The sequence below is a fragment of the Poecilia reticulata genome, linkage group LG14 (genome assembly GCF_000633615.1).
Source record: "Poecilia reticulata strain Guanapo linkage group LG14, Guppy_female_1.0+MT, whole genome shotgun sequence".
Lineage (NCBI taxonomy): Eukaryota > Metazoa > Chordata > Actinopteri > Cyprinodontiformes > Poeciliidae > Poecilia > Poecilia reticulata.
The window spans coordinates 1,566,288-1,582,740 of NC_024344.1; the positions used below are offsets into that span (position 1 = coordinate 1,566,288).

General features: G+C 36.7%; 1 protein-coding gene across 5 annotated transcripts in view; it reads left to right on the forward strand.

Annotated features, from left to right (window-relative positions):
- The window catches only part of gabrg2 (gamma-aminobutyric acid type A receptor subunit gamma2), a 44,103-nt gene extending 28,084 nt beyond the window's left edge, over window positions 1-16,019 (forward strand). The window contains exons 7-10 of one of the 5 annotated variants that reach the window (XM_008426916.2): window positions 5,418-5,570; window positions 7,688-7,893; window positions 9,039-9,062; window positions 12,402-16,019. In XM_008426916.2, the coding sequence (XP_008425138.1) occupies window positions 5,418-5,570; window positions 7,688-7,893; window positions 9,039-9,062; window positions 12,402-12,683 (665 nt within the window). In that variant the 3' untranslated portion in view covers window positions 12,684-16,019. Of the gene's footprint in view, window positions 1-1,629; window positions 1,752-5,417; window positions 5,571-7,687; window positions 7,894-9,038; window positions 9,063-12,401 lie in introns of those variants that run through there. The other 4 variants (XM_008426917.2, XM_008426918.2, XM_008426919.2 and 1 more) reach the window with 4 other exon arrangements.
- The last annotated feature ends 434 nt before the right edge of the window (window positions 16,020-16,453 follow it).

The window sequence follows — 16,453 nt, forward strand, 5'->3', positions numbered from 1 at the left end:
AGCTGCATGGTTCAAAGCGTGGGAAAAAAGTAGCGGCTTGTAGTCCGAAAAATACAGTAATAACCTTTAAGCAAGTCTTTTGAAAATATTGAAATGTTTTGTAAAAGTTAAACATTTCTTGCCTGTCGTYGCAGGAAGTGAAACTCGTATATAAAGTAGACTCATCAGAGTGATATTTATCAAGTCTTTTCTTGTAATTTTGATAATTATGGCTTACAGATAATGAAAGCTCCAAATGCACCGTCTCAGAAAATTAGAATACTGTGAAAGCCTAATCAGCTAATTAATTCAAAACACCTGTAAAGGTTTTCTGAGGCTTTAAACAGCTTCTCACTCTGGGTCAGTATGCTACACAATCATGGAGAAGACTGCTGACTTRACAGAAGACAGTCAATGACAGCCTTCACAAGRAGGGWARGCTACAAAAGGTCATTGCTGAAGCAGCTGGTTGTTCATAGAGTTTTGAATCCAAGCATATTAACAGAAAATTGAGTGGAAGGAAGGAGTATGGTAGGAAAAGTTGCACCAGCAACTGGGAGAACTGCTGCTTTGAGGGGATTGCCAAACAAATACTAGACTAGGCAGCCAGTACTGAACCACAGAGAACATCAGATGTGTCTCACCTGGACTCAGGAGAAAATGAACTGAACTAGAATTTTGACAACTTGGTTCAGAGCTTTTCAAAAACTATAATTCCTGTGAAATATATTGCTGTGGTATCAAGTATTGAGTGCTTTTCTTAGTATCACTTGGAAGTTGGACATTTTATCTAAACATGCTATCTAAATATACCAAAGCACATTCAGTGGCTGAATTTAGTCCATTTCATGATGGGTCAGGTCTGTTTTGGCAGCAAAAGGTGACCAACACATTATGAGGCAAGTAGTTRCARTGTTTTGGCTGATTGGTGACAACAAGGCAGATGTTAAAATAATTTTATTTTTCTTTGTCCTTCCTTTTAGTGTATTGTCTTTACCCAAATCCAACAGAGAAGCAACACTGTTTTCTGATTAATGATCATGTCTGCCAAGCTTTTATTGCTTTCTGTAGATTACATCAACTCGCAGCAAATTACTTTGACGGAGAGAATTTGTCATCTTAATAAAAAAAAATTACTCCAGAGCATGCTGTTCTACAAAGAATGATTGGAGTTTTTGTCTGAATGGTTGTTCTTCACACAGCATTTTAATTCACAACTTCCAAAGGAAAAGTGTGGAAACTACATCGTAATTTAATGACAGGAGAAGATTGCTTCCCTTCCTGGAGATTTGGGGTTTGTTACTAAACAAAATAGATCAGAATTTACTTTGAATGATTTTCCCTTCTGGGTTTATGTGAATGGCAGTCAGATGGTAACATCATTTATGACTTCTCTATTTTTATTGTATGATGGAATAAATGGCTGCACAGTTATGCCTTGAGCATTCAAACAAAAACAAACAAGAAAAGCAAACTTCAAGAGAAAACATAAAATAATGAAGTTGAATTTAAGGAGTTTATKATTGTCTTTGTTTATAGCTATTATTTTATTTTGGGCTTCTACCTTTTTGTCTTGTTTCTCCCGCCTTATAGTAGTTTATGTTCATATTTTTTCTCCCCCTCTGTTTCTCCCACCTGTGATGTAACCAGACGAGGTGGGAAGGAGATTCAAGGACACACGAGTCAAGACAACAGAAACTTAACAAAATGGGACATCCTTACCTCTGAGCCATCGAACTGTGGTATATTAAACCTGACATCCAGTACTGAGGCATCAGCCGTCCTTTATGTTGTTACTGCCTACTGGAGTACTAWGTGACCTTTGACAGATGAGCGTTAACAGTCTTCTTATTAAGATATRGCTACTAAAGTAGCTTCAGTTTCTATGTAAATGACGTGGCTTTTATGCACCACTGATGATACAAAAGGTGTATATGAAGTAGAAGATGAAGTAAACAATTATACAGAAAACTGTAAGATTCCTCTTATTCTTTAATCTATTAATTTCTTCATGTATTTGGTCAACTATTTTGTGATTCTGCTAGATTAAGTCTTTCTGCAAGGTATATTTGTTGATGCATTTTATGCAATGAAAGGATTTCATTTAAGGTCTTGCTAGATTTGCCCTGATCTTGGGTTACCATTAAACATCACTCATATGAATAAAGTTCAGGTGATGATCCAGTCTAAAACATGCARGGTAATTGGCCACTAAACTGCCCTGAGGCGTGTCGTTTGCACGGGTGTGTGTGTTGCACTGGCATGGACTATTGAAAAGGTGAAGGTGCATTCACACCTCATGCCATTTCATCCCAGGAAATAAGCAGCATCCCCTGGTGACCSTGAAGTTGTTGGGTATAGAAAATGATTAATTAGTCTGAGGGAATGGCAAATGATGTCATATAAAAAGAGGATTCATTGATCAAACCTAGTGGAATATTCTTCCTCTACCTTTTTACCTTGTGATAAAATAAGTGTTATATTCACCAACTAACTTGTATGGATATGTTACCTCTGAAAACATTACTTAAATTTTAAAATGTTCTGTTTTACATAGGATCATCTTCCCCTCCTCAGTTCACAAATAACATTTTGTTCACGTTATAATAAKGSAGGCGAGGATAAAACACATCGTCGATTCCTAAATTCTGCAGTATATACAACTTAAACATTTTAATCCATATTTTGTTTTAAATGTCTACCTTTGATGAKGTCAACTAACATTCATATATGACCCAAATCATGTTTCTGTTTTACATTTTGCTGTGCAAATATCAGCTCAATATAAAACGGCTAAAAGCAATTTAATGAGTTTGCTCGGTTAGTAATTGTGTTGGGACTGTTTATCCAGAGCACAAAATGTCTACATTGTAAATTCCTTCCCTTCAAAACAACAAAAACTGTGTGCTTCTGGTGAGTAGTAATGGTAGACGGTCCCATAATGATACAGTACCCTGAAAGTATGGAGCCAGTTTGTTGAAAAAAATCCCTTGAAGGTGTTGTGATCTTGGCAATTGGCATAGACCACAGTGAAACTGAGCCAGGAAGTGAAAGGTACAGCAGGAAAGTCCTGCACTAACTGACCTCATCCCTGTGGTGGAAAGTCCATTATCATTAAGAGTCTGAGGATTTGAGAAGCAGCCATTATGTTGCTGACCAAGCTGAAAAAATGTATTCACCTGCAGTTTCTCAGCTGTCATGGGGTCTTGGTTTTGGAGGCTGGTTAATGATATGTTAATAAACACAAAATAGTGGGCTGCTGGACCCCTGAGAGAAGCCTTCATGTGTCTTCTCTACTCCTACACACCAAGGCAGGGCACTGTAATATCCCATGCACCTGCCTCCATCAGCAGAAAGCACACATGGTGATATGAACAGCAATAATTCTGGTTGCTGAGGTTATTGCTTGTGGTTTATTTAATGATACTATCAACGCTGAGTGAAAGGGTTGCATGAGGGGAGCATCACCCCACTCCGGTCCTTGTACAGAAAATGTGAATGTACTTTCACATGGTTAAAGAGAAAACGAGTACTGACAGTCTCATCTCCTTCCGTGCCTYTTCTTACCCACACAAAAAGACAGATGCTGTCTATTTTTTCATACAGTTTGTCCTTTCCCATGAGAAAAATTATAAGCCAGCTGCTCATTCCCCAGCTGCGAACATTTTGTTCACGTTCTTATGGGTGCCTAAATGCACGCACACTCTCACGCGGGCACACAGATGCATACCAGAGAAACAGTGTGCTTGTGCCCGAAGGTTACAGACCGTGGAGGGAAGCCAACGGAGGTTTCTGACACTGTTAATTGTCTGATGTTAATCAATTAGTAGAYATTTGAATGAGCTGGAGGCCAGGAGTAAACTGTCATTAAGTTCACAGAAACAGACAGGTTTTCTGGTAAACGGATAAAGGGGACGGTAGCTATTGGCAAGCGATGTCGTACTGTCAAGCTAGGAAGCAGTGCAATGGAAACTCTTATAGAAAAGTATAAAAAATGTATTTGATTTAATGTGTGGTGAATGTTGGAGTTCACCTGTGGACTTCACAGAGGATGGTTACTGGTATCAGTGTATACCAAACTGGCTCAACGTTTTGACAGTGCTTCAATGTTTTCAAGTTATTTTAATAACTCACATTAAAATAACATAAAATAGTGGGCTGCTGRACCAGCCTGTCATATTGGGAGAAACTCGTATACAGGTACATGCTTACTGTGCATGTGGCATTCATGCTTAGCATGCATTTTCAACACACAAGGCAGTTGATCCTTATTGTCAGGGTCATGTCTTTCTCGGCCCAGTTAACCTCAATCTCTGCACACCCGGCATCTGCTTGGGTTGGCCAGCCAACGCCTGGACAGCTCATCATCTGCTGGCTGCTGGTGGTCGTGTTCTGGCTAACTCCTGGCAGGAGACTAAGGTTTGAGTGTGCATCYGTRCAAGTTCAGCTCCAGTTCACTGAATCACTCGCTTTCATTTTAAGTCTGAAGTTGCCCCAAGCTAACAAACAGTAAGGAGTTTTGGTTGCACAACATAATTAACTGAACACTTAGCAGTTTGTTAAATCTGTTAGGTGTTTATGTTTTGACAGTCTTTTRATGACCATAACATATCACACAAAATGTTTTTTTTTAAGAGGCTCTTATTTAACTGAGGACTTGAAATGATTACCTTCCCCATTTCTGTAAATTGATGGCRTACAGTAATATTTTGTTCTTGAACTGTTTATTGTTCTCCCTTATATTAGGCTGTTTTCAGGGGGATTTTTAATGTATATAATTTTTGTCAGTTTTTCTTTTTTCAAACAATAATGTTTTGAAAAATAAAGTTACTGTTTGTTCAGAATGTCTTCTAATTATTATCAGCATGACTGTCATATTAATTTGAGGCTTTAATAATTTATTTGAACCATTCTSCTTTTTKGATTCGCTATAGAACAGTCAACTTTGATATCTTTTAAAACCAGAATGGGGTGCAAAAATGTATATTTATTGTGGATTTTCTCGTCCATACAGGAGTAATGTCATACATATAGAAACCTAAAGTCATTGGTTGGTTCCCTGACACTGACTTGCTCTYATGCATAATTCACACATTCTCAATAATTTTGAGATTGAGACCATTTTGAAATCTGTATGTTCATCTGACTTGTCCATTTCAATACTTACATGTATAATTGGAGCAATTGTCCTATTTGCTGTTATTTTGATGTGCAGATAGAGTTTGGAGGTGGAGCTGTCTTTGTYGTCATCCACTTTATGTAATACACKACTATCTCTTGTAGATTAGTAGATCCTTACCATGATGGTTCTACTCATGTCAATGATGAGTCTATACTTCTCACTGGARCTACATCCATAAATTATGTTACAAATGATAATGATCGACGCCTCAAATGACACCCAGCGTCGTGTATTTTCTTTTCTGTCTCTTTTCCAGGGGACTACGTAGTGCTGACTGTCTTTTTTGACCTGAGCAGGAGGATGGGCTACTTCACCATCCAGACCTACATTCCATGCACACTAATTGTCGTCCTYTCCTGGGTCTCTTTCTGGATCAACAAAGACGCAGTTCCTGCAAGGACTTCATTAGGTATTTAAGAAACACTAATGCCTACTGACTACAATACTTGCAAAATGTATGCTTGCATGACATGTAATTTATTTCTGTGCTTATCATGCCATAAAACCTTAAACTCCACTATAATCTTAATTTAATACTTTCTTTTCTGATCAGTTCACCTAACTCCATCACACACACAATGCAGATGTAAGTTGCAAGGCCACCTTGGTTTTAATTACTCCCTGCTGTGAAACACATCAAGAGCCACATGCAGTGTTTAAAACACTGCAGTAATATAAGCTTACTGCTTATATTATAGCAGTAAGCTTAAGCCTCCTTATTACTGCAGCTCTCTTTTTCTTGTTGCCTTCTTTTTCCTTTCAACATCCTTCCCCTCCTTCTTTTCCCCTGTGAGACGGGGCAGCTGCTTAAAAATCTTGTGYGTCCTGAGAAGATGAGCCCATCCTCAGACATAYGTTTGCATCCATGCCTTAATGAGGCATTAATTATGCAATAGAGGCAGGAAGATGTGGAGATGCTACTTCAGCACAATAATAATACAGGTGTCTTCTTCACAGAATGCAAAAAGGGGACACAGGACGAAAAAAGAGGGCAAAAGTGAGAAATTCAAGGAAATTTGTCAGCTTTTGAGCTTGCCCTTGACATCTTCAGATGCTACTTCGTGATTCACTTGCAAACACATCCCTTAGTCAGCTCTTCCTGTAGCTCCTTAGGGGKTTTTAAGATTTAAGTAAAGAGATTTTATAAGGAAAATTCTAGAATTTAAAGCAGAAACTTTTATCTACTTTGTTCCCATGATTACTWWACATCATTCTAAACTAGTTTTTCTTTCACCTTTCCAACATTGATAAATTGCTATATTAATAAAYTAATAATAACACAAATCAAATGTAATTCTGTCTATTAAAAGAYGATGTAGGAGGTTCATGCTGCCAGTGAATTTAGGAAGTGGATTATCATTGATGACATAATTCCTAATCCTTCAATGCCTAAAAATAYATCAGTTCACACAAAATATCACTGCAGACGAACGTCACTAAACTCRCATTAAATTTATACTTAAATCAATTTCAACAGATATCAAGCACACAGGGAATAATTAAAGGAGAGAGGAAGTTTTCTGCTYGYCTGTTGGTGGTTGTGAGTTGCTGYCGGGTAATCAGTTGTATCTGTGTACTTASATTTTGCTTGTCATGGGARAASCTCTATGAMTGTCATCAGTATTWACAGGGAAAGTAAAAGTGTTTCAAAATAGTTTTACAAGATGGCTGACGTAGGAATGCATTATGTCAAAATAGTGATCAATGGCAGATGACATGAAAARAAGAAATAGTAAATTCAAATGTGWACAATAAACAGTCAATGTGTTRTTAAGTTCTKSYTTKKTYMWTWAAWTKSYTWAAAWWWYMAAWTWWTTTYMWAMYTWWKSYTYMWWRGRMMAMYWRKWAMRAAWKRSMWKRAMYKKWWWAMMWTYKKRWTTYKTKKYYKRAWTYYKSMRSYTTTKKTTTTTTYMWWAMYAAMWARWARKKRAWWAAWKGRMMWKKWRKKKWAMMWTYMWMWTWAMAMMWYYWWWWTTWMYYCSKTTWWYMRSYKRARSMRKWARKTTTYCYKKTTTTYMARGRAAWTKGSCYYMMSWWAAMMWTTTWRKTWAAAWWAARRMMARYKRAWKRARKTWWTWAWKKTYYKMCMMYKKYSSMWWMMRKTTYYKKYMMMWKKWWWWTTTYCYWSCCYYMWKKWARRWTWAAWKSMAARGGKTKKWWKKTYSKWAAARKTTWAAWWMMWWWWAAWWAAWKKKRMCCYTWWKGRKWRKKKTKGGGGGAAAATATTTACCCCTTAACAGAAGTCCTCTGTTGCTTTTTGACATGCTTGAGTTTTATAGCATCAAGCAAAATTTAAAGCCCAACATAAATGAACCAAGTAAATACAAAAAGCTGTTTTCAAATAACAATTTTCTTGGAAGATCRAAGTTTTCTAATCTATAACAAACGATCTTGTCATGAGAGTTTTTACTAATGTAATAAAAGTGAATGTAAAGATAATAAAAGACATTGGACTCGTAGTATTTTGGAGGTTTTATCTGGTGCATGTTTATAAAAATGTAAATTTTTCCTTGCTTTCTTCACCAGGCATCACCACCGTGCTGACTATGACCACACTGAGTACCATTGCCAGGAAATCTCTTCCAAAAGTGTCTTACGTGACTGCAATGGACCTGTTTGTGTCTGTCTGCTTCATTTTCGTCTTTGCTGCACTCATAGAGTATGGCACACTACACTACTTTGTCAGCAACAGAAAGCCGAGCGCCAAAAAAGATAAGAAGAAGAAAAACCCGGTGAGCCCCTTCTAAAAGATAACAGAATCTGCAAGTTTCTAAATTATCATTTGAGCTTCCTAATATTGCATTAGAGTTGGTCATTGCTCTTTTTTATTGGTTTATCAATCCCTTACATAGTAGAGTTGAATAAACTGTGAAGCTTTATGTTGTATAGTTTCCAATAAATGTGTTTTACCCAGAGCTGCTTTCAGTAGGTTAGACATGAAGCTCTAACCTTTTCATAATCCATCACACATCTGTTACAGTTGTTTTTAGACCAGAGTCACATGACATAAGATTTGGCCTCATCTGAGCTCTAAATCCTTCAAGAGATCATGGGAAGTCAAAATAACGGTTGTGAGCTYGTTCCAAATATTTCACATTAATCTTGCTCTCCTCTGCAGCGTTACTGTTCAAAGAGCAGGAATAATCATTCATTCAAAGCAGCGATTTTGAGACTTGGGAAAAATAAAGGCAGCATGTTTGTGTAAGTGTACCGATATTTTCTGACGAGAGAGAGACAGAGAGAGATGGGTAAGAACAATAGAGCAATTCTATGCATTGTTAATGCATTTTAAAGTTGTGTAAATTGTCCAACATCTTCAGAGATGGGGAAAGAAAAGGGAAGGATGATGCATAATGTGTAGGTCTTACTGACTCACTTATAATTTCCTCTGTAAGTCAGGGTTCTACGGTTATTTTGAAACATGGACTGTTCTGTTCCTGATATAATTAATGACAACTCAGATGCAGAAGGCTGGAGAAATATGTTGGACACTTTCAAACATAGAGAAATTGAAAAAAGCTAAACTCAGTATTAGAAGGCCAAGCTTTATGAACCGCTGCCAATTTTGGTACATCTACAGTATGAATTTTGTTTTTTATGAAATGCACTAAATCTTTTCAGACTTACTGTTGGTTCTTTTTCTCCGGAGGTGATGACGATGTAAGAAAAATGTGAAATGCACAAGAACAATCCTCCATACGGTGTATGTGCCATTCCACAAGACCAAAACTGGACCTTACTTCTGTTTCTTAATACAGTATCTTTGTGTGCCCCCTTATTTTTCTGGTTACTGTTTTATATCTCTCTGTTTACAAAAATTGTGTGTATATACATTCCTTTGTTTTATTTTGCTTTGTTTCTCCCGTCTGGACAAAAGCTCCTCCGGCTCTTTTCCTCCAAGGTATATTGCCTGTGTCTGACTGCATGTGTCTGCTGCATTTCGCCTCTTTGGGCCCCCAGCACCTCACTGCTTTTCTCTCTACGCAACAGCAGATATGCCTCTTCCTATTACCACTTATAAACCTGCATTTTAACTAACTGTTCACCTCCTCAATTACTAAATGGGTACTGAAGATTACATTGAAAGGGGCGCTAAGCAGTGCACAGTGCGGAGGCAGCCAGCTAGACATACTTATGCAGTTTATTTTGTTCATGAAACTCTAATAAGCATCTCACATATCCTGCGGTCAAAAATGTTTTTAGTCAAGAGCCCAGTGAGGACTCATTCTGGCTCCCTCTGTCCTGTTTCACTCTTTGTTGTTGTTACCACAGCGAACAAGCAGCCGAACCAAGAGCTTCCTATTTTCTCTTTTCCTTTTTCTGTCAGTTAATCTTTCAATGTGCGCATTGAGCTTCTTAACCTGACGCTTCCTAAAGAGTCAGCAGAGCCTTAACAGGCTGAAACAGACAACCCATGCCCTGTGCAAATTTTACTTTGATTTGGAGGTAATTTTAGAGAAGTGTATGGAAATTATAAAAGAAATTACATAAAATAAGTGAAAATATGCTAATTCTACTCTCTTGCATTTGTCTCTACATCAGTGACAATAAATGGGGATATTTTAAAATACAAAAGCTTGTCTAAATTTGCTGCAGGATCAAAACAAATATTTGTCTTGTTATTTTAAAGGTAGAAATTCAAAATTCTCCTCCTTCTGAGGTTGTTCATAATTTTCTTATCTCAAACGGGTTGTTGACTTTCAGCCAGTTAAAGCTGCCGGTGCCACTATGCTGGTTCTGTTTACTTTTTTCATTTTGCAAACACCAAATCAGCCTCCCCCAGCTTAACCGGATCATGCAGCAGGACAGTGTTACTGTTCCTCCTGCTTGAGCTTCCACAACTTTTTCCTTAAGCAACCCCCTTTGAAAACTCAGTCATAACCTGCCACTGCTACTCCTTTTATTAACTTAACATTTTATGGTTCTTTAATATGGAAAAATATGCCTCAACTAACCCATGTTCTGTGTGTTTCTTACTTTTTTGCTTATGTTTGTGGTTATGTATAGTTTTCAAAGGGAGAGCCGGTTTGTGATCTAATGTTGTGCATAATGAGAAGTTTCAAGGAATCAACATTAGGATTTTGAGGATGCATGCCTACAGCTAATAGTTTCATATAAACCTGCATTGCCCGGTTTTACTTTTGTTTCATTTCTAGCCATGCAGCCATGTATGTGTAATCATAATCGACAGGGTCATTATTTACAAAGCAAATGAAGAAATGAGTATCAAGTGCTTTGTGTTTTTAAATTCTAATTAGTAAGACATAGTTTGTATTATCTACCCTAAAACAGCACAAAAACGTTTTCTCAAGGTTTGTCGACTTCTATATTATAAGGAGAATTCAAACATTGCACTGGACTAAAACTACAGCACAACATTAGAAATCAGAATATCTGTAGTTTCTGCAGACTGTTGGAGCAGCCTTGTAGGATGCATCAACTGTTATAATTTTGGATTGTGAGACTCATCCAACTGCTTTTAGCAAGCTCAGACCTCAGGTGGTGAGAACTTAGGCCATGGTGTTCAGGTCCAGCCCTCAGAGGCCGGACTTCTGAGGGCTGGACCTCTGAGGGCCGGACCTCTGAGGGCTGGACCCTCAGAGGTCAGAGGCCGGCGTCCGGACAGTTTTAGATGAGTCTGCTCCAACAGTTAATTCAAATGGTCCAAGTATATCTTTAGTATGTCAAAGTTTGGAAAAGGTTCTGCTTATAAACCATCATTTGATCGAGGTGTGTTGAACCAGGGAAAGAACTAAAACTAAAAATGAACTTCGAGATTGACATGTCAGCATCTCACCTGCTGGAGTAAATTGTTTTGTTTCTTTGTAGATCATTTAGCAAAGCATATTTTAAAACAGTATGAATTGTTGCTTATAAACAGATATTTTTTTAACTTTTTCTCATGTCTGACAGATGACAGTTGCAATGTCTAAAACTGGTACATTTTCTGAAAAGATGTAAAATGCATTCGTGTTTTATGAAACTGGCTGCAATATTGTCATTTTCTCGCCCATCCATCAGCTTTTTCCTGCCTATTCATTGTGATTGGTGCTCCTATATAATCTTCTCCTGTCTTACCTGAAACTGAACATATTCAGAGTCAGTAGCTCTGGGTTTACTTGCATAGTTGAAAGCCAGCTGCCATAACACCTGCCATCATATATATTCAGGTTGGTTCAACTGGATCTCCCAAGCAAAACCCCTAATACTAGTTTGTGGTAAAGGTGCTGGACAGCAATTCTTACAACCAATGTTAACTTAAAAAGGTCAACTCATGAGACAACAAACACTTATTGGTTCATGACTTCAGTTACATTTATCATTGTGATTACAACAGAACAAAGGTGGTTTATTGGATATAATGATCAGTCAGAAATTCTATAAAATATTTATTCTAGCTATCAGAAAAACAACAGTCACCACGGCCTCTCAGTTTCATTCTACCCAAAGGTGGATTTGCATCATAGGTTTAGTCATAACCTGTGATGGTTCACCTGAAATATTCACAAACTACTCCAGGTGTTTACTGTTGTTCTAGATGTTATTTTTTCTTTACATGTATTGTCTGGCAGTGTAGCAAGCAGAACTGGTTGAGTATCAAAAAGAAGCCGAGCAAATTTACTTTCACAAGTGGAACATTTGCCAAATTAAGGAAATTGATGCAAATAAATGGGTACACCCCTAAAAACTACCATTAGAAATAGATTTGAGTTTGTTTCTAATGCTTTGGACAGAGAGACAGAAGGGAAAACACACAACTTCTTGCTTTTCCTTGTCCTCATGAAAACAATGGAGGTGAAGTAAAAATTTAAGAGAGGAGAGGATAGAGAGAATAACAGAAAACACTCATACTGATTCTACACCTGCAGCAAGAGAGAAAAAAGTACAGAAACCCCAGAGGCAAACAACACATGCATATCTTACAACGTCACTGAAAAGCACACCGTGTTAATTAATATAAGATATTTTTAGTGGCAACTGTAGTCCAAGGTAATGTATCTGTAAACACCTGATTCCACACCTGAGTGAAATAGCGTTCACTCAGGTGTGGAATATTCCACTTGTAAGTTATGAGTCTTTGCATTTTTTGCATTGAAGAAGGTCCCCTGGCAAGCTGACGGTGCAAATTACATTTGTCCATTTTTGACCCAAAAATAAAGTTCTAGTTCTAAATATTAGCCTTCAGGAGAGATTTCATGACATGACTTTGTGGCTAACTGTTGGTTTGTCTTATTTAAAGCAGACACCAACGGTGGACATTCGTCCACGCTCGGCGACAGCCATCCAGATGAACAACGCCACACACATGCAGGAGCGAGACGAGGAATATGGCTATGAGTGTCTCGATGGAAAAGACTGCACCAGTTTCTTCTGCTGTTTCGAAGACTGCCGCTCTGGAGCCTGGCGGCATGGAAGGCTGCACATTCGCATTGCCAAGATAGACTCGTACGCACGCATCTTCTTTCCCACTGCGTTTGCTCTCTTCAATCTGGTCTATTGGGTCTCCTATCTATATCTTTAGGCATGGGAGCATTCCCAGCCAGTCCATTACCATTTTCTGTATGCTCAGCGCCAGCAAGTGACATTTTACAGGAAAGAGACCCACTGAAATACCCCGAAATTTCACATTTTTGTTATTTAAGTCCCTTTAAATTTCCGCTAGTTTTTTTTCAGATAACCCTAATAAACATTGCACATATTGTAGCACTGCATTTTATTGGTGTTAAATGGTTTTACTGTAGTTGTGTTGCAAAATTATCGATTCTGTAAAGGATTACAATCTATTTTTTTTACTTCAGMTGGAAACAATTCTTCTGAAATATAGTCTTAAAATACATAGTTATTTAGAATTAATTTGACATCAAGTCTGTTTGCCATCAGATGTTCATGAAATACAAAGAATCWGCGTTTTACTGAATGAATGAAATACTAATGAAATATATTATTGATGAATTTTAATCAAGTGAAACAGTCGAAAATAAGTTAAGATACTGGATGTAAAAAAAAAACACCATTGCAGAAAAAAATTACATTTTCAAGTAAACGTAAAAAAAAATTCATGTAGCCAATTATGTATTGACTATGACTATCAGTTCTTTTATGCTGAAATGATCACATTCACATCCTTTACATTTTGTTTTTACGTTTTATTTTTCATTAACAGAAATATAAAATCTGAGGCACTTTAAAAGAGCTTGTTTAACAATGAACAACTTCAGTAAGTGTTTCATGTGTGGTCAGAGTACAATAACGCTTTATATGGACAATGTTCAGCTGTACAGACGCTGTATATATTTTATTATTACATAGTGGTTTGTCTCTATTGCATGCACCTTTCAGGCCAAAAAAACCCAGCATATCTTTACGGTCTTCTACTGTTGGCTATGGTGACAGCAAAAGAATCAAAAAAATTATTTCGACTCATTTAATAAACATTTCTTTTTTTATAAAATCTAGAAAATTAAATCTTATAAAAGGTTCTTAAGATCTTTTTATGTTAAGGTTTTATCGTTGCACATAAGTGGGAAGATCAGCACAGTATTTAAGCAAAAATATCTCAATTAATTGTTTTCCCCTTCAAGAATTAGCCTGCAGCATCAATAACTTTGACCCTTCATGTCCACATTTATTTGCCCTCAAAAGCGCTCATTAACATAACAATAATCTGCTTCTATTCTTAGGCTATTCAGGAGAAACTGGGCTGAAAAAGCTGATAATTATTTTGCCCTTTGCGTTATCAGAATGATAGCTGCACAACCAGAGGTTCATTTTTRCTTTGAAATTAAGGACTCAAAACTTATCTACATGTCAGTGCAACTGTGAGTCCAGGCAGCTTTAAGAGTATTTAGARATGTCTGCAGATGCATTTATTATCTTTAAAAAGAAACTCCTAATTATCCCACGGCTGCTTTATCTGAAACCAGATGTGTAAAAAATGTTATCCGGCGTCTCTTGTCTCTGCTAATAATCACGTTGAGAATGTAAGTCCCTTCATATAGTCATAAAAAATATTTTTGGGGTGTTAAAGGCCTTTATTTCTTGGTCTTTATTTCTATTAAGGTTGGATTAAATGCGTGACGACAGCAAATGCTGTGGATGACAACATGCAACGCACGTGAACAAGAACCCGATGCTGTTCAGTTTTGTTAGACCCCAGTATGCAATTGACAGTGTTGCAGAATGATTTGTAAAATCACACAGAATGGGTGTAAATAACATGGTCTATGTACATAAATTATAAATGGAAAAAACACTTGTCAAGCCTTTGGCATTTTCTAAAAGGGTATATATTTTGTAATTGTAACATTGCTACACTATCAATCAACACTATACTATATTTATTGTTTATGCTGGACTGACCATGCAACATACTTGATGGGGGAAGGGCGGGCAGGATTGTGCAATGGGGCTATTTATTTATTTATTTATTTATATAATTGTTGATGGTATTATTTTGAATTTATTAAATTGCATTTTATGCTCATATGACCCCTTAAAAGAAACAGAATGCTGTCATCTATATCAACGATACATTATTGTTCAATGTGTCAATAGAACTTGAGCCTATTTATCTTGTGTTTTCTATGTTGTGATCAATGTACGCTACTCTCAAAAAGGCCTGTCAAAATGTTCTATTTGTTGAGTGACTTGCAAAATTATATTTCGTGCTGCTTCTGCGTTGTAGATTTTATTTAGATGACAAAAAAAATGCAAGCGTTCCAAAGCCAAAAGAAGAAGAACATTTGCTTTTCTTCTATAATTTTTTTTTTCACATTTTCCAGCAACATTCATTCAGTTGTTTGCTGTGGTGTTGACTTTTTCCGTAAGAAGTCAAWGCAATTACGTGTATATCCAGATTATATTATATTCCCCCATATGTCTAAAATKATAATTCCACTGTGTTCCACTTAGCAGGTTGAACCTGTTGTCAGTGTCTACATGTGCATCGTTAGGGACATGAGATTGTCATTAGCATCATAGATAATAATAATAATCAGTAATTGCAGTGCCAAAACTGACATACAAGTCTACTGAATACCTAACKTTAGTGTTGTTTTTGAAATATCTCTGACTTCTTTATAAACTGACCTGGTTTTTGAAGTTCACCAACACTTCTAGTATAGTTCCTCAATTCATTTGTGGTACAATGCAAAATCCAAATTACTAAGAAGAAAAAGCAACAGGTCAAATGAAACCAAAATTTCTAAAATCTAATTAGTGTGAGAGGTCACATTGGAAGATGCTTCTGCCTGATGAAAAATGTTTTGGGTTTTCAGTATTGGGGTAAAGGTTGAAGCCTGTTACTAGTAAGTTTATTATACTTCTGTTTGGTATCCTGTGAATGCAGAGATCTAAAGGTSTGCACAAAGTACTGAGGCAGGTTTACACTCCTAAGCATGCTCGTTGAATAAATTATCAGTCAAAAAGTTTTGGAAAGACTGGACTTGGTTCATCTTTTTATAAATACTGTGTCGCCACAGACATCATCATTCACTCTAAGCGTTTTAACATGTGTTATTTATTTTGGGACCAATGGGAAAAACATAAAGTATGTGAGCAGCACATGTAGATATTTTGTGTTATCAATGTTATAAATCTTCAGAAAAGAAAACAAAAAGCACTGGACATGCAGGGCTTTGTAAAAGATACCCAACAGAAAAATGCATCCAATGAGATTCATCCATACAATATTAGTTGCTTTGTGTTYATATCTGATTATTGTGTTGAAGGGGCACTGATCAAATCTGACAGGGTCTAGATCATATATTACAAATGTCCTAGAAATATTCATTTTCATGAGAAAACAGCACATAGTTGTAAAATTTTATAATAAAAAGGTTGCATTTGTCTGCGTGTAGTTGGTCTTATTCATTTGTTATCTATCTAATTAATTTTCTAGGACAGGTTTGGAGGAAATTCAGCTCATTGGTTGTCTTAAAGGTTTTGAAAACCTAATTACAGATCTTCAGTGAKTGTCAGTTTACTCAAATCCTTCTTTCTTTCCCTGTTATCTGAGACAGACTTGATTATGTTCACTTCCAGGCTCGATATGAAACTTCCACTTCCAGGACTTCTTGCTATTCTTYGCACTGAAGATAGTTATTACTGGCCATCATTGTTTATTTGGCCACATTGTCCTACAGTAGAATGAATCTTAGGCAGGTATTTCTGGTAAGCAATTAAATAAGAATAAACAAGTTTCCTATGAGGATAGTTGTACATGAGTAGGTTGTGCTAATAAAATGCATAACTTTTTTTCACAAGTGTGTGTTACGTAAGGAAAGATGTGCT